Below are 20,996 nucleotides of genomic sequence, written 5' to 3'. Positions count from 1 at the left end.
CCATGTTAAATGTCTCAAATTTGAAAGCACTATATTTCTAAAACTATGAAACATTTCAAAGATTCCTTTTCAGGCAAACATGTCCACCGTAAGATGAACCTAAGTAGGCTAGAATGGGGTTGCTAGGTGTAAGTATGTAGGACTAGTAGCATGCCAAATTTTGTGCTATTGCCATAGAGAATGCATTGGGCGTTTAAGTTAAATAACTCATAAACTACAAAACATAAAAATAAAAAAAAGTTCCAGCATGTGTCTCCACAGTAAGCTGAATAATAAAAAGTGTGAATGGAGTTTCTAGGTGAAAGTGACTTTTGACGTGCCTATAGAGCTGTCATTGAGCCCCATGTTAAATGTCTCAAATTTGAAAGCACTATATTTCTAAAACTATGAAACATTTCAAAGATTCCTTTTCAGGCAAACATGTCCACCGTAAGATGAACCTAAGTAGGCTAGAATGGGGTTGCTAGGTGTAAGTATGTAGGACTAGTAGCATGCCAAATTTTGTGCTATTGCCATAGAGAATGCATTGGGCGTTTAAGTTAAATAACTCATAAACTACAAAACATAAAAATAAAAAAAAGTTCCAGCATGTGTCTCCACAGTAAGCTGAATAATAAAAAGTGTGAATGGAGTTTCTAGGTGAAAGTGACTTTTGACGTGCCTATAGAGCTGTCATTGAGCCCCATGTTAAATGTCTCAAATTTGAAAGCACTATATTTCTAAAACTATGAAACATTTCAAAGATTCCTTTTCAGGCAAACATGTCCACCGTAAGATGAACCTAAGTAGGCTAGAATGGGGTTGCTAGGTGTAAGTATGTAGGACTAGTAGCATGCCAAATTTTGTGCTATTGCCATAGAGAATGCATTGGGCGTTTAAGTTAAATAACTCATAAACTACAAAACATAAAAATAAAAAAAAGTTCCAGCATGTGTCTCCACAGTAAGCTGAATAATAAAAAGTGTGAATGGAGTTTCTAGGTGAAAGTGACTTTTGACGTGCCTATAGAGCTGTCATTGAGCCCCATGTTAAATGTCTCAAATTTGAAAGCACTATATTTCTAAAACTATGAAACATTTCAAAGATTCCTTTTCAGGCAAACATGTCCACCGTAAGATGAACCTAAGTAGGCTAGAATGGGGTTGCTAGGTGTAAGTATGTAGGACTAGTAGCATGCCAAATTTTGTGCTATTGCCATAGAGAATGCATTGGGCGTTTAAGTTAAATAACTCATAAACTACAAAACATAAAAATAAAAAAAAGTTCCAGCATGTGTCTCCACAGTAAGCTGAATAATAAAAAGTGTGAATGGAGTTTCTAGGTGAAAGTGACTTTTGACGTGCCTATAGAGCTGTCATTGAGCCCCATGTTAAATGTCTCAAATTTGAAAGCACTATATTTCTAAAACTATGAAACATTTCAAAGATTCCTTTTCAGGCAAACATGTCCACCGTAAGATGAACCTAAGTAGGCTAGAATGGGGTTGCTAGGTGTAAGTATGTAGGACTAGTAGCATGCCAAATTTTGTGCTATTGCCATAGAGAATGCATTGGGCGTTTAAGTTAAATAACTCATAAACTACAAAACATAAAAATAAAAAAAAGTTCCAGCATGTGTCTCCACAGTAAGCTGAATAATAAAAAGTGTGAATGGAGTTTCTAGGTGAAAGTGACTTTTGACGTGCCTATAGAGCTGTCATTGAGCCCCATGTTAAATGTCTCAAATTTGAAAGCACTATATTTCTAAAACTATGAAACATTTCAAAGATTCCTTTTCAGGCAAACATGTCCACCGTAAGATGAACCTAAGTAGGCTAGAATGGGGTTGTTAGGTGTAAGTATGTAGGACTAGTAGCATGCCAAATTTTGTGCTATTGCCATAGAGAATGCATTGGGCGTTTAAGTTAAATAACTCATAAACTACAAAACATAAAAATAAAAGAAAGTTCCAGCATGTGTCTCCACAGTAAGCTGAATAATAAAAAGTGTGAATGGAGTTTCTAGGTGAAAGTGACTTTTGACGTGCCTATAGAGCTGTCATTGAGCCCCATGTTAAATGTCTCAAATTTGAAAGCACTATATTTCTAAAACTATGAAACATTTCAAAGATTCCTTTTCAGGCAAACATGTCCACCGTAAGATGAACCTAAGTAGGCTAGAATGGGGTTGCTAGGTGTAAGTATGTAGGACTAGTAGCATGCCAAATTTTGTGCTATTGCCATAGAGAATGCATTGGGCGTTTAAGTTAAATAACTCATAAACTACAAAACATAAAAATAAAAAAAAGTTCCAGCATGTGTCTCCACAGTAAGCTGAATAATAAAAAGTGTGAATGGAGTTTCTAGGTGAAAGTGACTTTTGACGTGCCTATAGAGCTGTCATTGAGCCCCATGTTAAATGTCTCAAATTTGAAAGCACTATATTTCTAAAACTATGAAACATTTCAAAGATTCCTTTTCAGGCAAACATGTCCACCGTAAGATGAACCTAAGTAGGCTAGAATGGGGTTGCTAGGTGTAAGTATGTAGGACTAGTAGCATGCCAAATTTTGTGCTATTGCCATAGAGAATGCATTGGGCGTTTAAGTTAAATAACTCATAAACTACAAAACATAAAAATAAAAAAAAGTTCCAGCATGTGTCTCCACAGTAAGCTGAATAATAAAAAGTGTGAATGGAGTTTCTAGGTGAAAGTGACTTTTGACGTGCCTATAGAGCTGTCATTGAGCCCCATGTTAAATGTCTCAAATTTGAAAGCACTATATTTCTAAAACTATGAAACATTTCAAAGATTCCTTTTCAGGCAAACATGTCCACCGTAAGATGAACCTAAGTAGGCTAGAATGGGGTTGCTAGGTGTAAGTATGTAGGACTAGTAGCATGCCAAATTTTGTGCTATTGCCATAGAGAATGCATTGGGCGTTTAAGTTAAATAACTCATAAACTACAAAACATAAAAATAAAAAAAAGTTCCAGCATGTATCTCCACAGTAAGCTGAATAATAAAAAGTGTGAATGGAGTTTCTAGGTGAAAGTGACTTTTGACGTGCCTATAGAGCTGTCATTGAGCCCCATGTTAAATGTCTCAAATTTGAAAGCACTATATTTCTAAAACTATGAAACATTTCAAAGATTCCTTTTCAGGCAAACATGTCCACCGTAAGATGAACCTAAGTAGGCTAGAATGGGGTTGCTAGGTGTAAGTATGTAGGACTAGTAGCATGCCAAATTTTGTGCTATTGCCATAGAGAATGCATTGGGCGTTTAAGTTAAACTAGAAAGCAGTTCCCTGCAGAAACTGCGTGGGCTCGCCAAAAGACGCAATGTATATAATGTACAGTAGAAAATGTATTAAAGCTGAAGGAAAAGTTTAAAAAAGAATGTATAAAAATTGGTAAAAAGAATAAGCATTAATAACTGCATAAAGCGGAATAAAGTATGTGGAAGAAATAGCATACTTTTACATGTAAAAAGAAGGTTCAAATAGCGTATAGGCCTATCTTTAAAAGCATAAACACAATGATTATTGATAATGGTCTAAGATTTTTCTTTAAATGTAAAAAAATAATAATATTAAGTTCTTTATTAAAAGTTTTTTCTTTTTAAGTTTAAAAAAAAGTTAGTTTTTAATTTTTAAATGTTTTTAATTGTTACATTTTTTTTTTTTTAAATCCAATTTTTTCCAAATTCTTTTTTTTCTTCAATTTTTTCATTTCTTTCATTTTTTTCATTTTTTTTAATTTTTTTTTCATTTTTTTAATTTTTTTAAATTTTTTTAATCTTTTTTTAAAAAAAATTTATTTATTTTTTAATTTTTTAATTTTTTTGAAAATACTTTTTTGAAAATACTTTTTTGAAAATACTTTTTTGAAAATACTTTTTTGAAAATACTTTTTTGAAAATACTTTTCTGAAAATACTTTTTTGAAAATACTTTTTTGAAAATACTTTTTTGAAAATACTTTTTTGAAAATACTTTTTTGAAAATACTTTTTTGAAAATACTTTTTTGAAAATACTTTTTTGAAAATACTTTTTTGAAAATACTTTTTTGAAAATACTTTTTCATCTCTATCTGATCTATCTGTGTAAAGGCCATCCAATTGCACAAATAGCAGACCTACAAGCCCACAAGGTATCGCAGAGCAACTCATTGAGATCTTGTAACTTTAATTTCAGCCCTGTAATTAAGCCCTTATATGTCTCAGCTGTGGAAGTGTAAAAGACTGGGAGTGGCGCGCAACTTGATCTCTTATTTTACAATGGTTCTGAATGGGGGGAAACTATGCCCGAACAAATTGCTCTATCGCAAAAAGTAAAAGTCGAATGCAAATAATTTTTTCGCTGTGAGTGGCCTGAGATATTGAGGTACACCATGTGCTATTGTGGTGTTGGTACGATCGAAAATGTGGTTATAAGAGCGAGTTAAGAATTGTCATCGCGATAATTTCCTCGTAAGGATTTTACAATTGAGGTCAATGAGCAGATTGACTGTATTTGTGTCACTTAAAAGGCCGTAGTTCACATTCTGTATGTCTCTGTGTTTTGGTGGTCACATTGTGTGAAAGAGGACATGTGTGGCTACAAAATGACCAAAGGACATGCGTGTAAAATGAATATTTTGGCCGGGACGACAAAAAAATCAGTTCCTGCACTCTAGTGAAAAAAGCCCCGCACTCTAACTTGGCACTAATTAGGCGAAACGGCCTGCGATTGAACTGCGATTTCGGAAAAACCGTTTAACGTATTCGAATACGGTTTGAACCACGAAAAAGTCCAGAGTCGTGTGAGCTTTCTAAAGTTTAAATCACGTTTCTACGACAAAGTATGCCAGAGTAATGAGGCTGCAAAAGTGAGGTTGATTTAGAGATCAATCCCATACATTGTCAATGGGAGGAAAAAACTATAAATAAAGTTAAATATTTTAAAAAGTATAAACTTTTTCAAAACAACTTTTTCACCAATTAAAGTTCAAAGATAGATGAACATTATAAAGTTTGAATGAAGTTTCAAAGTGAAAGTATGACGGAGTAATAAGAGCTCAAAAAGGTTAACTGTGAAAAATGGGACCTTTCTTCCATCGACTCTCACTATAAAGAATGTAAAAAAAAGTTAAAAAGTTAAAAAGTATAAAAAGTATAAAACTTTGTAAAAATTCTAATTGGAGCAATAATAACTGCAAAGAGCTGAACAGTTTGAAGTTTGAACTAAATTTCTAGCATAAAGTATGTGGAAGTAGTAGGGTGCCAAAAAAAGTGGCGGAAATTGGAATAATAATAATATATATAAACTGAGAGTAACTAGTGTGTGCTCGCTGTGGCGAGCCCACAACTAGAAAGCAGTTCCCTGCAGAAACTGCGTGGGCTCGCCAAAAGACGCAATGTATATAATGTACAGTAGAAAATGTATTAAAGCTGAAAGAAAAGTTTAAAAAAGAATGTATAAAAATTGGTAAAAAGAATAAGCATAAATAACTGCATAAAGCGGAATAAAGTATGTGGAAGTAGTACGATGCCCAAAAAGTGGCAGAATAAAGTAAGTAAAGTATTACTGTCTACTAATGATTTGTAATGTATGAATAATGCTTTACAATGTATTCTTGATGAATTAAGAAAAGGTAAAAAAGAAAAAGAAAAAAAGAGTAAATCCAATGGAGTATACATATAAAAGCATTCATGAGCTTAACAGAAATAGCATACTTTTACATGTAAAAAGAAGGTTCAAATAGCATATAGGCCTATCTTTAAAAGCATAAACACAATGATTTCATTCATTCATTTCATTTTTTTTTTTTTTTTTTTTTTATTATTATTTTTTTTAATTTAATTAAATTTTTTATGAAAGTATTTTTTTTATAAACGTGTGTGCGTGTGTGCGTGCGTGCGTGTGTGCGTGCGCTTGCGAGAGCTGTGTAAAGGCCAGCCAATAGGAAGACAGGGTGTGTGTGTGCGTGCGTGCGTGCGTGCGTGCGTGCGTGCGTGCGTGCGTGCGTGCGTGCGTGCTCTTGCGAGAGCTGTGTAAAGGCCATCCAATTGCACAAATAGCAGACCTACAAGTCCACAAGGTATCGCAGAGCAACTCATTGAGATCTTGTAACTTTAATTTCAGCCCTGTAATTAAGCCCTTATATGTCTCAGCTGTGGAAGTGTAAAAGACTGGGAGTGGCGCGCAACTTGAAGGTCTGCTATTTTACAATGGTCCTGAATGGGGGGAAACTATGCCCGAACAAATTGCTCTATCGCAAAAAGTAAAAGTCGAATGCAAATTTTTTTTTTGCTGTGAGTGGCCTGAGATATTGAGGTACACCATGTGCGATTGTGGTGTTGGTACGATCGAAAATGTGGTTATAAGAGCGAGTTAAGTATTGTCATCGCAATAATTTCCTCGTAAGGATTTTACAATGGAGGTCAATGAGCAGCTTGACTGTATTTGTGTCACTTAAAAGGCCGTAGTTCACATTCTGTATGTCTCTGTACTTTGGTGGTCACATTGTGTGAAAGAGGACATGTGTGGCTACAAAATGACCAAAGAACATGCGTGTAAAATGAATATTTTGGCCGGGACGACAATTTGTTTGGTAAATTTTCAAGGAAATAAATTCAGTTCCCGCACTCTAGTGAAAGAAGCCCCGCACTCTAAGTTGGCACTAATTAGGCGAAACGGCCTGTGATTGAACTGCGATTTCGGAGAAACCGTTAAACGTATTCGAATACGGTTTGAACCACGAAAAAGTCCAGAGTCGTGTGAGCTTTCTAAAGTTTAAATCACGTTTCTACGACAAAGTATGCCAGAGTAATGAGGCTGCAAAAGTGAGGTTGATTTAGAGATAAATCCCATACATTGTCGATGGGAGGAAAAAACTATAAATAAAGTTAAATATTTTAAAAAGTATAAACTTTTTCAAAACAACTTTTTCACCAATGAAAGTTCAAAGATAGATGAACATTATAAAGTTTGAATGAAGTTTCAAAGTGAAAGTATGACGGAGTTATAAGAGCTCAAAAAAGTTAACTGTGAAAAATGGGACCTTTCTTCCATCGACTCTCACTATAAAGAATGTAAAAAAAAGTTAAAAAGTTAAAAAGTATAAAAAGTATCAAACTTTGTAAAAATTCTAATTGGAGCATAAATAACTGCAAAGAGCTGAACAGTTTGAAGTTTGAACTAAATTTCTAGCATAAAGTATGTGGTAAGTAGTAAGAAACCGAAAAAAACGGCGGAAATTGGAATAAAGAAACATAAATATAAACTGAGAGTAACTAGTGTGTGCTCGCTGTGGCGAGCCCACAATAACTCAGAAAATACAAAACATTTCAAAGTAAAACGTTCCAGCATGTGTCTCCACAGTAATAAAAAGTGTGAATGGAGTTTCTGGGTGAAAGTGAATTTTTGACGCGCCAATGTCTGCCATTGAGCCCCATTATAAAAGTCTCTACAGAAACTACAAAACATTTCAAAGTAAAAGGTTCCAGCATGTGTGCTGTGTGTTTGCCATAGACATAAAAAGGTCTTCCAGCTCTGGCGCACATGTCTCTGTTGAAGGCAACATTTTCCTGAGATTCCTTGTGAAGCATAGCGGAAGCAAAGCAGAAGCTTGTGAAGCTTCCACGTGCGTAACGGAAGGGGACGTTCAGTAGGCCAATCAGAGGCAATGTAACCGTTTGTTTACATTGCCTCTGATTGGCGGACGGACGTCGGTATTCGGTGACGTCATGTGCGTAACACTCCGGTTCGGTCTCTATCCTTTTATTACTCTATGCCTTTAATGGAGACACGTCCAATATATTCTTTTAGATAGCTATGGTGTTTTCTGCCAGAGAGACAATTAAGTCAAGTGCTAACCTCGGACCGTCAGATAAAAGGATAAAGCAATAAAAGAGACATCTTCAATAATAACAACCACTAATTACTTAAAAGTCACTATCTTTTTATAATTGCATTAAATTACAATTTATCACTTTGGGGCACAAGCAGCACTGACCAAGTCCTTTGAAACAGGAACACTCCCCAACTACAGCTTTAGACATGCTCAAGTTGGATCTAAACATGGCAATGATTATGTTCTTGCTGCAGCAAACAGAGAACTCTGTCCTTCTCTAGAGTTCTGCTACAGGTAATGTGATATTTAAAAAGTTACTAAGTTGCAGTACAAAATAGCCTTGCCTGTCAGAGGAAACAACACCAACAATTTCTGTGAGGCTGCAAGATTCTACTTCGCACGAAGGCATACAACATACCACAGCTGCTCGACTTTCTGGCCACCCGCCTCAGTGGCTACAGAGTCCAAACTACCCCACAGCTGTTGGCTGTTGGGAAGCCTTCCAAAGGTCAAAGTTCCTGGTGAAGGGCAACCCTGTAAAAACGGAGGACATCCAAAAGGTCAATACTTTTTTTAAACTTTAACTTTTTACAAAGTAATTATTCTATGTTAATAATAATATTCATAATAATTAATTCATTAAAAAAAATCCTTTCTATTTCTCCTTTCATAGATTACTGACAGCCACTTTAAAGTCAAATGTTCCTCCAGACCTGGACAGACCTATGTGATGTAGACACACATCTGGAAATTCCCCAGACGGGTAGCAATGGTGGGCCCTGCAAACACCAGGCTGGCTGAAATATCTGAAATATGCTGAAATATCGACTCCAAAGTACAAACTTTCTGCCACAAGACGTAAAGACGAAGGCAGAGCTCCACTACATCGCAACTGGTAGTAAGTAAATATGTCGGATTTTGGACACCTAGGTATTAGATACCACAACAAATGTTGTATTTACAGTATGCACACACCTGGGTATAACCATAGACTAAAAAATAGGGTATAACATAACTTTTGTATTTATTTTGCCGAGTTTCCTGTCAAGTTTTTCACGCCACTGAGGGAAGAGTGCGTCTCTGATGCCACCTGCCGAGAAGACACAAACGTGGGTACAAGGTAAGACCGGGCCATCGACAATGCCACCTGCCGAGAAGAGACAGATGTGGAGATGGCAGTTGAAGAGGCTCAACAGGGCGGTTCAGAAGAAGGTAACACAGTCCACTATTTCAAATGATATACCTGACTTACAGGACACAATTACTCAGGGCTTTCAAAAGTATTGATACTTTTGTGATGATGTCATTGCTTTAGCTTAACTGATTTTGTATTGTTTTCCAGTGATGATGTGAGGACACAGTTATGGCTGATGTGATGGTAATCATTCTGCGGGTTGTATACATTTCTGCAAAGCGCTTCTGTATATGTGTTGTTGCTTCATGTACTGTACCTATTTCTGCAAACAGTGACGAATAAAGACCCTGATACAATAGGTGTTGTTGTTGAAAATTCCATCTGTAACCATTACTTCAATAACAATAGCTGCACCTCGCGGCATGGCTTATTATGTGCAGCGTAAATGGTTATGATGGCAAGGTGTTGACCATTGTGTTTACCATTTAATGCGTAGTCATTATGCACTCATTACTCATCAGATGTAACTTCAATGACTAAGTATAGGCACCTTGGCATGACAATGATTGACCCAAGGCGCTTATAGTGACCCACCTCTATGCATTGGTATTCCATTGAATAACAAATAGCTGCAAAAAAAGATGACCCAGATCTAATCTATCTATCTATCTATCTATCTATCTATCTATCTATCTATCTATCTATCTATCTATCTATCTATCTATCTATCTATCTATCTATCTATCTATCTATCTATCTACTTTAGCATGTTATCTATCCATCCATCCATGAAAAAAATGAAGTATACCAGGCTTAATTAGAACGATTGTTTTATTCTATCTATCCATTCATCTATACCAGTGGTTTCCAACCAGTGGTCCTTGGCTGTGCCTGGCTGACAGCCTGTCACTCAAGACGGCCATGGGCGTGCCTCTAAGCACATAAACACGTGTCTCTTCCGGGTTTTTAGACAGCTTTCACCAGCTGTCTTTTGTCCGCATGGAATCTTAGGTGTGCACCTAGAGAGACCTAGTAGACCTAGAGAGAGAGAGAGAGAGAGAGAGTGTGAGTGAGTGAGTGAGTGAGTGAGTGAGTGAGAGTGAGGCAGGTATGCCTACTGGTTGGCAAGTAGTACTGCCTACAACTCATATTAAGCACAACATTTCACTCGGCCATGCAGTGATTGTTTCTTGGAAACATGGTAAATGTTTGGTCAGTTTTTTGAATCCCAGGTAGGACAGATTGCAGCTTTAAATGAACACGTTGCTCTTCCTCTCCCTGTCTCCTCTCTGCTCCTCGGTCCTCCCTCCCGCTGCAGGTCCAACTGGCTGAAGCCGTGCTGCGGGCGGAGGGCATCCCTGTGGCAGGTGTGCCTGCTGTCAGCGGCCTTCAACAGTTTCCTGGTGGCCTGTGTCATTCTGGTGGTGGTGCTGCTGACACTGGAGCTACTGATCGACACCAAGCTGCTGCAGTGTGAGTGTCTACTCATGGAGTGGTGCGGGGGCAACAAATCATTGCAATCAATGTGATATAAGTGCAGAATGCCACTATCTATATGGCAATATCGACACAGATATGGTTTTGAGAACAGGATATGGACAAGCTGGTATTCTGTGCGCAGTGACTTTGTCTGTGATTCTAATCTAAAAGCAGTAGCCACAGCATTAAAGTTAGGTTGGGAAGATTGCTTAACAATCCCACTAATATATCCTATAAAATAGAGAAAACTCTGACTTTCTGTCCATCAGTCCAGAAAATTGTTAAATAACTTTGGGAACATGCAGATCTTTACTTGGCCATTACACAATATACTGTATGTGCGTGAGCCTTTTTTCGATTACATTTTGTACAGCTTGACTCTTGATGAAATAGTATAGCATGGCATTGTCTTTCATTTGGTATTTTAATGTATTAAAGTGGTTTCGACATTGGAGGACAGTGTGTAGAATGTTTATTGCTAGACTCCTGCAGAGGGTAGAGTCCTAAAAGTACCAGGCAGTAATATTGAGGCTAAATCAACATCTTACTCATTTATATAACCTACGATTGTACCAAGAGAATGTCACATCATTACCTGTACATAGAGATGATGACACATTCCCACGTGTATCTGATTTGATTTCTTAGTGATGTAATGTAGGCCTAATATGTTTTTGGTTACAAAGTAGATAATCCACAATGCTTTCTTTTTGTTAATGATACATATAGCTGTGGCTAGCATGCTGTTATCATCCCACTGAATGGTAATTCAGTGTCAATTAATTATTCTATCTCTAGTTGAAAGTGTGCTGCTTAAAGGAAATCACCCTCATCTGCATTCATTCACCATTTGGCGTGAGGGGGACATCTATCATTAAGTCAGGAGGTCATGACCATTAGTATTATACCAGGACAACATTACCATGTCTGAGTGAAGATCTGTTGCCCTGTGTGAACATGCCCAGGTCCTCGTCCTTACGAGTCCCCAGAGATGTACTGGAGAGACGGACAGAGAGAGAAGACAAATGTGTGAGGAGGGTTTCAGTAAAAAATTGAGCAATTGAGAGCTGGTCAGTTTGGTGAGTGCAGAAAGAAGATAGACAGATCACTGAACACAGCAAACAAAGACAGATGAGAGCTGGGGGAGATGGTCAAGGATGCTTGGGGAGGAATATGCCTCAGCTGATCCACTGGGAGGGAGCTGTCCATGAATATTAGGAAGGCATATAAATCCACACAATGTGGAGCGAATGCTTGAGAGTGTATCCATTCACACTTGTCATCTCTTGATTTCTGAAAAGCTCGTCTCTTGTCCTGTCCCTCAGTTAACAACGCATTCCAGTTCGCCAGTATCATCCACTGGATCAGTCTGGTGATTCTCTCTGTGTTCTTCACTGAGGTGAGTCTCTCTCTCTCTCTCTCTCTCTCTCTCTCTCTCGCTCTCTATCTCTCTCTCTGCTTGCTGGTTTTATATTTAGTTATGTGTTGGTGTCGTGCACCGAAAATACCAATCTACAAGCTTACGGCGTGCTGCACAGAGCTGAGAGCTTTTAGATCGACACAAGTAGGCAGGCTTACTTAAAGCTGATGCAGCGGCGTATTGATCCATATACTGCACATGATGCTTGGAATTATAACGTTCTTATTTTTAAAGAATTGGGCACGAGAGAACTGGTCCTGTTTTTTTGTGGTGGGGGGCCCGGTTCACCTGTATATATGAATATTGTATCATGATTTTCATAAAATGATAACAAGACTATACTATGAAACCACCCTCCTAAAACTGAAGACGTTGGATTCAAGGCGAGCTGCCTATCATTCCACAAGTATCTTGCTGGGCCTATTAAACAGCAAAACATTGGCCATCGTTAAAGGCTGAAACAGTCGCTGCCTTTGTTGATGTATTGATCCTCAACAATGCCAGTTTAAAATGCAGATGGGGCTTTTCTCTGCCACTAGTTCTATTAAATGGTGTCAGTGCCTCAGGTGAGCCATATTGATTACAGTTTCCCTGGCGCTGAACACATTTGTCTTAGTTCAGTGGTTCTCAACATGTGGGCCCGGGCCGCAAGGGTATTGCAAGTGGGCCCACAAATAATTGGAAAAACACTATAGATTTTAATGATACTATAACATTTATAGTAAAAAGTGATACAAATAAATAAAAACTAATGCCCTCATTTATCAACTGTGCGTACGCCAAAATATGGGCGCACGCCGAAATTACCGACATTTTCGGCATTTAACATTTCCGGCAAAGCTTGAAATTGAACGTGACAACGTTCAAAACCCACGTCTGCTCGGCAGCTGGCGTACGCTTTGTCCTCACCTGTTTTTCTGTAGTAGAACAGCGGAGCAGCATTGTTTGACCAGCTGAGAGGCTGTCACAGGCATTTAAACATATGTTTTCACTCCTAAAATGTTAATATAAAACGGTATGTGTATGTAAAAAACAAAAGAGAGATTTCCAACTTTACAAGTAATTAAAATCGCGCAATTAAAAACAATATAACATGTTTACAATGTATTAGTTTGTGCTTAATCAAACAGTGCTTTACTGGCCTTGTTATGCGAGCACACTTGTGAGATGATTTTGGAGCGCATGCGGTGATGCGGCATATGTGATTATGATATTATTAAAAAAAAGGCATAAATGGACTGCACGCCTTTATTTCCAAGTGACAATGACAAGCATACAACTTGCCTATTTGTAGTAAGTACTAGCAGGCTATAGGCATAAGGGGCTTAATCATTCACCATTTAAATAAGTGCTTAGACAGGTTTTGACAGTTTTGACAGTTCAGATAAAAGCGTGATCATTTTCGGGGGTCGCGGCGTGCGTCGCCAACACATACCAGCACACATGCAAGCCTTCATCCATATGTTTATGATTCGTTCATCAATGATCAAATCACTACATAAACGTTGATTATGACTGCCTTGACGACATGATAGCATATCTCTCATGCAGGCATCACTGACACTCACCCACAGGACTTTAATATCACAGCAGTGCGCAGTATCACGCCTTCGCCGTGCACTGCGCACGAATGGGTAAAATTAATATAGGCCAGCCCAAACGTATTCCATTCATGGCGATGCGATGTCGATGTGTCATGTAGGTGCGTGCGTGCGTGGACATGACAGCAAGGCAAGCGAGGTGAGAGGGAAACAGACAGGGTAGGCCTACAACTTTATTTAATTCATGCAGGTGTTCGTTGTTTATTTATTTAACAACACACCAGTTAGTTGGGCTTGCAAGTTGCGTGTGCGTGCAGCGTGTGTGCGTCTGTGTGTGTGTGTGTGTGTGTGTGTATGTATGAGAGAGGGGGGTGAGGCGGGCTGAAAGGCACGGTAACCATGGTTTCCAGATCGTATAGCAGTGGTTCAGGTCGCAAAAACGAGGGCGAGGCTTGATTTCTTAGGGCGTGCCAGATCAAATTCAGCCGTGACATTTATTAACGTGAGAACAAAATTAAGGAAGGATCAGCTGTTTGCGATCACTTTATAAATGCCGTGGCGACGTGGGTGTACTACGAAACCTGCACTCGAATCTGTGGCAGATTTTACACTCGATTGAGGGCCATACTGTATACCATGTATACCATGTTAGTTCCATTGAGCCAAGGTGAAACACTTGATTGATCATTAAAATACAAAATTCTCAGAAAATTCACCAGGCCCGACCAGCAGCTTTTCCAGCAGGTGGGTGGGCCGCAAACACGTTTTCAAGTGGGCCCTGACACAGAAAAGGATGAGAACTACTATCTTAGTTCTTTGCTGAATGCTAGTGTGTTAACTCTAGTCTAGTTGGCGACTGTGGCTCAAGAGGTAGAGCAGGTCGTCCAATGATCCATGGGTCGGCGGTTCGAATCCCGGCTCCTCCTGTCTACATGTCGAAGTGTCCTTGGGCAAGACACTGAACCCCCAATTGCTCCCGGTGTGCTGGTTGGTACCTTGCATGCCTTCCGCCGCAATCGGTGTATGAATGGGTGAATGTAATGCACAATCTATGGATAAAGGCGCTATATAAATGAACCATTTACCATTTTACTTATCATTAACCGAGCCGCTTTAATGATTCATTTTTAACACTTCACAGTAAAAGCGTAAGTGTTCATTTGTCAATTTGTAACTCTGAAAATGTTCAAGTGAAACCAAAACCGACCCACTGATATACATTTATACACTGTTTTACAGCGATGGTGGGAAACAGTGGGGGCTGTACTGTAGTTTTTGCTCCGTTGCAGCCTTGAATATCTGAAGGGAAGATGGGGGAGTGTAAGCGGGAGGGGGTGGGGGGGGGGGGCAGAGATAGCATAGAACAAGAGAGTTTTTGCCCTCCGCAGTCTCCATTGCATCAGCAGAAGGAATGGAATTGTCTGGATGAAAGTACTGCCGTGCCGTCTGTGATGAGTGCACAAATATGATGTAATTGATGAATTACCAGCATAGAAGTGACAGGAAACTGAATCACAAAAATGCAAATTTGTCACTTTTGCTGAGATGTTCAGATTTTCCATTTCATGCACGGCTTGCGCATGAAAGGGGAATTAGGAAGGAAGGATGAATCCAGAGGTGGACAAGACAGTAACAAAGTATAGCTACATTTACTTGAGTGCCTTCCTTATGTAAATCTTTTGGGTATTTGTACTTTACATGAGTATTTGTATTTTTGGATACTTAGGAATTTCACTCCACTACATTTCAAAGTAAAATATTGTATGTTTGACTCCACTCCAATTTAAAAGAGAGAGAGAGCACATGAATAAATCACTTCAAATATATTTAAAATATAGACCTAGTGAAAATAGCCAAATCTACAAGCTCACAACAATGCATCGTGATGCAAAGTGTTGTGAGCTTGTAGATTGGCTATTTTTGTTAATATTCTTTGAATAGTTCTGGAAAAGCTTTTACATTTTAGGGACAATGTCTTAATTTCAATACGGCAATGCAGTTAAAAAGAAGATGTAGGCCTATTTAGTTTTAGGTAATTTGTCCTTTTGAATAATGAGGGTTTTTTTGAAGATATTTTTATGGCTTTTTTGCCTTTATTTGATAGGGTACAGTAATGTGACAGGAAAGGGGGAGAGAGATGGGGAGAAGACATGCAACAAAGACCGACGGGCTCGGGACTCGAACCCGTGGCACGCCGTCAGGCTGGATTACCGGCCTAGGTGCCTGGACTGCTCAGCTGCAGCCCAGGCCTGAATACGTATTTTAACCCATTTTGGTGTTAGCATTATGTTATAATTTAGCTATTGAAAAATAGCAGATCTACAAGCTCATAGCGCGCCACTCGGTGGCGTGCTATGAGCTTGTAGATCTGCTATTTTTGACAAATCTGTCACGGTGAGTCAAAGGGTAGGACCCAAATGCAGGACAAGAGCAGGAATGTTCAAATTAAAATTATTTATTAAAGCAAAATGCAGTCAAGCTACAAACAAAACGAATGAGTAGTAGCTGCATGCAGAAATCAGGAAATGCCAAAAATGCAAAAGTTCTCAAAAGCACAAAGCAGTAAAACCGAAAGTTCAAAACATGCAAACCTTTCGAAATGCAAAAAGCAGTAGTCCAAAAATGCAGCCTTTCAGAATAGCAAAATACAGAGAACCAGGAACTCAGGTACAACACAGGGGACAAGGAAGTATGTTTTGACAGTGGGAGAGTGGAAAGAGCTTAGAGTATATATACTAAGGGAAAGAGTCCAGTCTTATGGGGAGCAGGGTAATTGCTGAAGTGTTCACAGGTGTGGAAGGATCACTGTTGGTCTGAAGAGGGAGTGGGAATAACAGGTGTGTGACAAGGACTCAGTAGGAATGGAGAGTGGGAGTGGTTGACGTGGAAATGCAGACATGGGAAGAGTCGAACCATGACAAAATCGAAGAACGACTAACATAGAAACAGCTTTTTCAGAAAACTGTCAGGATGTAGAAGGATTTTTTTTAATCTGATCTCAGGACAAAATGGGTTAAGAGCAAGTACTCCAGTACAAAGTTGACACAGCAACTATCACTTGTGTATTTGAGTAACATTTCACTCAAGTATGGGGGTTAAGTACTTTGTCCACCACCATTATGGTGCCATCATCTCCTGATAGCTCTCACTGGTGTAGATAATGGCCGATCTACAAGCTCACAACGCATTGCATTGCACGACACGTTGGTGAACTTGTAGATCAGCTATTTCCGGTGCAAGAACGATGTACAACAAAGAATAAATCCTCCTCCTTGAACAACCCCCCCCCCCCCAACCTCCTCTCGCTTCCCTCCATCTCTCTCTGTGTCTCAGACGGTGTTCAGGATCGTGGTGCTGGGGATATGGGATTACATAGAGAACAAAGTAGAGGTAAGCTCCCCGGGGTCCCATTAGTCTCCAGGTTAGGCCCCCCTTCCAATGCATTGTTATTCCCTCAGTGGAGCAACTTGGGGATTGTGGGGTACACGAATAAATTGCCTGTGTGTGCGTGTGTGTGTGTGTGTGTGCGTGTGTGCGTGTGTGTGTGTGTGTGTGTGTGTGTGTGTGTGTGTGTGTGTGTGTGTGTGTGTGTGTGTGTGTGTGTGTGTGTGTGTGTGTGTGTGTGTGTGTGTGTGTGTGTGTGTGTGTGTGTGTGCACGCGCATGCTCATGTGTGCATGTGTCTCTGTCTGTCTGCCTGCCCACACATGCATGCACACGCAACTTTGCGTCCATACGCCTGGTGTGTGTCTCATTTACATGTGCATATGCGTACATGCGCTGTATGCATTTGCAAGATTTCCTTTCTTTGTTCAGGTGTTTGATGGTGCCATCATTGTTCTCTCACTGGCCCCCATGGTGGCCTCCACGGTGGCCAACGGACCCAGCAGTCCCTGGGACGCCATCGGCCTCATCATCACCCTGCGCATCTGGAGGGTCAAGAGGATCATCGACGGTGAGGCTGGCTGAGGAGGGTGGGTGGGTGGGTGGAAGGGGAGGGGTGGTGGGTGGATGTGGGAGTAATATCCTCTGCATCCCGTCCTTTACTGTAAGGTCACAAAGACAGATACTGCAGCACGGCCGCTGCAGTAGTCGGCTCCCCTCCTCCGTTTCATTAATTCACCCCGATAGTTTCACAATGTTTATGTGGGTGTCCCCCGAGAGCGATTCTGTGAGTAAAACTACCTATCCACTATCCAGTGCACTCTACCATACAGCCATCCATCCACGTCAATGTTATTTTACATACACATGCCTATTGGGCATTTTCTGTGCTTGCTGCTGAGACGCATAAATCGTTTCAGCTGCATTGCTCCACCTTGTGGTGTTTGAATGGACTTGTAGCCTACGGAATGAGAATAAAAGATGTGTTGAATTTCAGCTGAAGTGCATGGTGTTGATTAAAAAGGGACCGTACCTATGTTCCCCAGGTTCTATGTTCCCCACCCTGCAAAAAAGGTTCTGTGTTCCCCGCTTACAACAATAAGCCTAACCCTAAACCTAAACCTAAGTGGGGAACATAGAACCCGGGGAACCTGGGATGACACCATTACAAATCAAGTGTCTCTCTCCACTGATTCAAACCTGTCTGGAACTCATTTACAAGCTCAAAACATGTACATAAGTTATTTTCTTCAGGAAATGCCACCAAGTACAGTGTGTTGCAGATGATGGATCTAGCAATGTCACGTTGTGTCCTGTCATTCCAGCCTATGTGCTGCAAGTGAAGGTGGAGATGGAACTGGAGATCCAGCAGTATGAGAAGGCCAAGGCAGTGAGAGATGAGCAGCTTGACCGCCTCACCCAGATCTGCCAGGAACAGGCAGTATGTCCTCTGCCCTCTCAATTTACTGCCTGTCTGTCTGAATACCATACATCACCATGCACTCCTCTTGTTCTGTCTGTGTCTAACCACAAGAGGGCAGCAAATTACCAGGGAGAGAGATTACTTGTAAACAATGAAATGAAAATAAATAATTAACAGACTTTATAAGTTATGCTGTATAGATCCAACAAAAACACAGCAGGCTCGTATGACATGGCTGTGAAAAGCAACTCATGTTCTGGTGCAAATAAAAAAGTTATTTACTTTAGCTAAGCTCACAACACAACGTTGTAAGATTGTATTGGCTATTTCTGCTATTAGTCGCACAAGAAGTATATATAAACACTGCCTTAATAATGTAAGGCCCATCACAATATTCTTCCTCCCTGCATGCAGGAAGTGTTCAAAGCACAACAAACTCAGGGGAACTGGTGTATTTAAGAGAAATAACGCAAGAACCAACACCAAAGATAAATGCTTATCCGTAAGAGGGGTTGGATAAGGATCTGCAAATGTGCTCATCAGTCACCAAATTCAAACAAATGTTTAAATCCAAGGTAATAAATAGATATAAAACATTAGAGTATCCTAGTTAGAAATAAGTACTAGTAAATATTAAAACCAAATAAATAAATATATTTAAATGTATACAAATGCAATTATTAGTAAGTAATGTATAAATATTACAAAGAAGCTGTATATAGAGGGTCTGAGTCATTTCATACACAAACTTAATGTGCAAACTGTATGTATATGACCATTTATCAATTCTCCACCTAGTGGTGTAGCTAGTGTGGTGCAGCTTGATGGCAATACTTCCATATTGTCACAGCAACGGACCATATTGATAACTAATAATAATGTATGAGGTTTGAGTTTTCTGTTAGTCTTATTTTTTACTTATTATTATTATCATTATTATTATTATGTTATTTTCTTAGTTTACTGTTTGACAGTTTTGTCAGCTCTATTATTATTATTATTATTATTATTATTATTATTATTATTATTATTATTATTATTATTATTATTATTATTTCTTTTTTAGTAGGCAATTATAAGCTTTTAGCTTCAGCCTACACCTCTTCGGGCCTGTATAAGTGTCTGTATAATGTATTATGTATTGTTATACATGTGAAAGGTTCGAAATAAACTAAACTTCAATCAATCAAACCCCAATCTGTTAATTTAACTCGGAGTGTAGGCTAGTAAGGCTACAATTGGTAGGCCTATAAATGCTCACATCATATAGACATCATAATGCATGCACACTGTCTCGTATTAATCATAATGCCTGTCACTTCTCAGCCAGGGCTAACCTTTTTAGACATCTGTCAATCAGTATGTCAATGCATTGTTTTGTTGACTCATTTAGGCCTGTTGTTTATGTACACACCATTTTGTCAACATTTATTCCTCTACATTTGTTCAAATAGCTATAATACTGAATAATAATGGATATGCTTTTGTATTGTTTATGTAACTGCCACTATAGCCTACAGTTTATCAAAAGTAATGCAACTGTTATTCTATAGGATTGAATAAGCCATAACATGACATGAGCGTAATGTACAAAGTGCGCTCATCATATATGTTGCTCAGCAGTTTTCAAGTTGCGCTCAGAAGGTTGGAGTGTTTGCTCAGACCGATGAAACATTTGAGGGAACATTGCTGAGGACAGGCCATTTTTCAGGATTTGTAATGAAATGAGAACAATATGTGAAAACCTCATGAAGGTATATTCCTTTACAGAACAACCATCTAATCTGTTTTACAGATTTTTGGGTAAAACAAGTTTTATTTCACTGCAACAGTTCCAGGACAGTTAGATAGATGTACGTTTCTGGTATAATGTCCGATAGGTGTTAACTGGGTAAATTAACTTTCATTTCAATGTGTCACGACGATCAGTTAATATCTTCAGCCTCTCTCTCTCTCTCTGACACTGTCTATCTCTTCCCCTCTCATCCCATCAGTTTGAGATCAGGCAGCTGCGAGCCCACCTGGCTCAACAGGATCTGGACCTGGTGGCTGAGCGGGAGGCGGCCATGCAGATCCATCATGTGTGGGGTAAACAGAGCAGCAGCTTCCAAGAGGTGGACGGCCTGGCCCCCGGGGCCCCTGAACACCCCGCTCAGGTTAAAGCTAAAGAGCCTGGAGGTGTAACAGGTAACAGAGCTGGAACCCCCACATCCTGCTGTGTATTGCAGGCTGTGGGTAGCACCTGGTGGTTATTAAGGCCCTGCCTGCTAATATCAGCCCACATGATACGTTTGAATGCAACAGATGTGCTCTGAGCCCTGGGTGATATATTCGAGGGACCGCTTTTGCGATCTGCCAGGTAAAGCATCTTCCAGTAAAATACTTATAGCCACCCAACCCAATTGGGACCCAAAAAAAAGGAACGTCATTGTCATCATTGAGAGATGGCTTCGGGTCAGAGGTACAGTATATCTATAAGTATAAAGGTCACTGGAAACAATAAACTTCAGTAGCAACTAGTGTAAAATAGAAGGTCACAGCAGGTCAACAAAGGTCACACTGTAACCTGTAGGTCACACCATATTAATCATGTAGTTGTATAGAATATATATCACTGCTACAGTCCCTGCAGTATTTTAAGTTGGAAGGCAGGACAGTTGATTAAAGATGAACATTACACACATACACACACAATCAGGCCCGGCAGCGCTCAACATTAGTCTCTGGATCTACATTCCACAGCCACACTCAGATGAATAGATGGACTATAAACCTTTCCAAACGTGACAGGTCATAACTT

At 39.4% G+C, this 20,996-nt stretch overlaps 1 protein-coding gene across 1 annotated transcript in view; it reads left to right on the top strand.

Annotated features, from left to right (window-relative positions):
* Positions 1 to 20,996, top strand: part of tmem266 (transmembrane protein 266) — a gene marked incomplete at its 5' end in the record, with an annotated part of 78,353 nt that overhangs the window by 55,560 nt on the left and 1,797 nt on the right. The window contains 6 exons of the mRNA XM_083762717.1: positions 10,269 to 10,423; positions 11,755 to 11,828; positions 16,724 to 16,780; positions 17,206 to 17,344; positions 18,099 to 18,214; positions 20,191 to 20,383. Coding sequence (XP_083618843.1) covers positions 10,269 to 10,423; positions 11,755 to 11,828; positions 16,724 to 16,780; positions 17,206 to 17,344; positions 18,099 to 18,214; positions 20,191 to 20,383 — 734 coding nt within the window. The remainder of the gene's footprint in view (positions 1 to 10,268; positions 10,424 to 11,754; positions 11,829 to 16,723; positions 16,781 to 17,205; positions 17,345 to 18,098; positions 18,215 to 20,190; positions 20,384 to 20,996) is intronic.

Source organism: Protomyctophum parallelum (assembly GCF_964188405.1).
Source record: "Protomyctophum parallelum genome assembly, chromosome: 4".
Taxonomy (NCBI): domain Eukaryota; kingdom Metazoa; phylum Chordata; class Actinopteri; order Myctophiformes; family Myctophidae; genus Protomyctophum; species Protomyctophum parallelum.
This window is presented reverse-complemented; position numbering and strand designations above follow the sequence as displayed.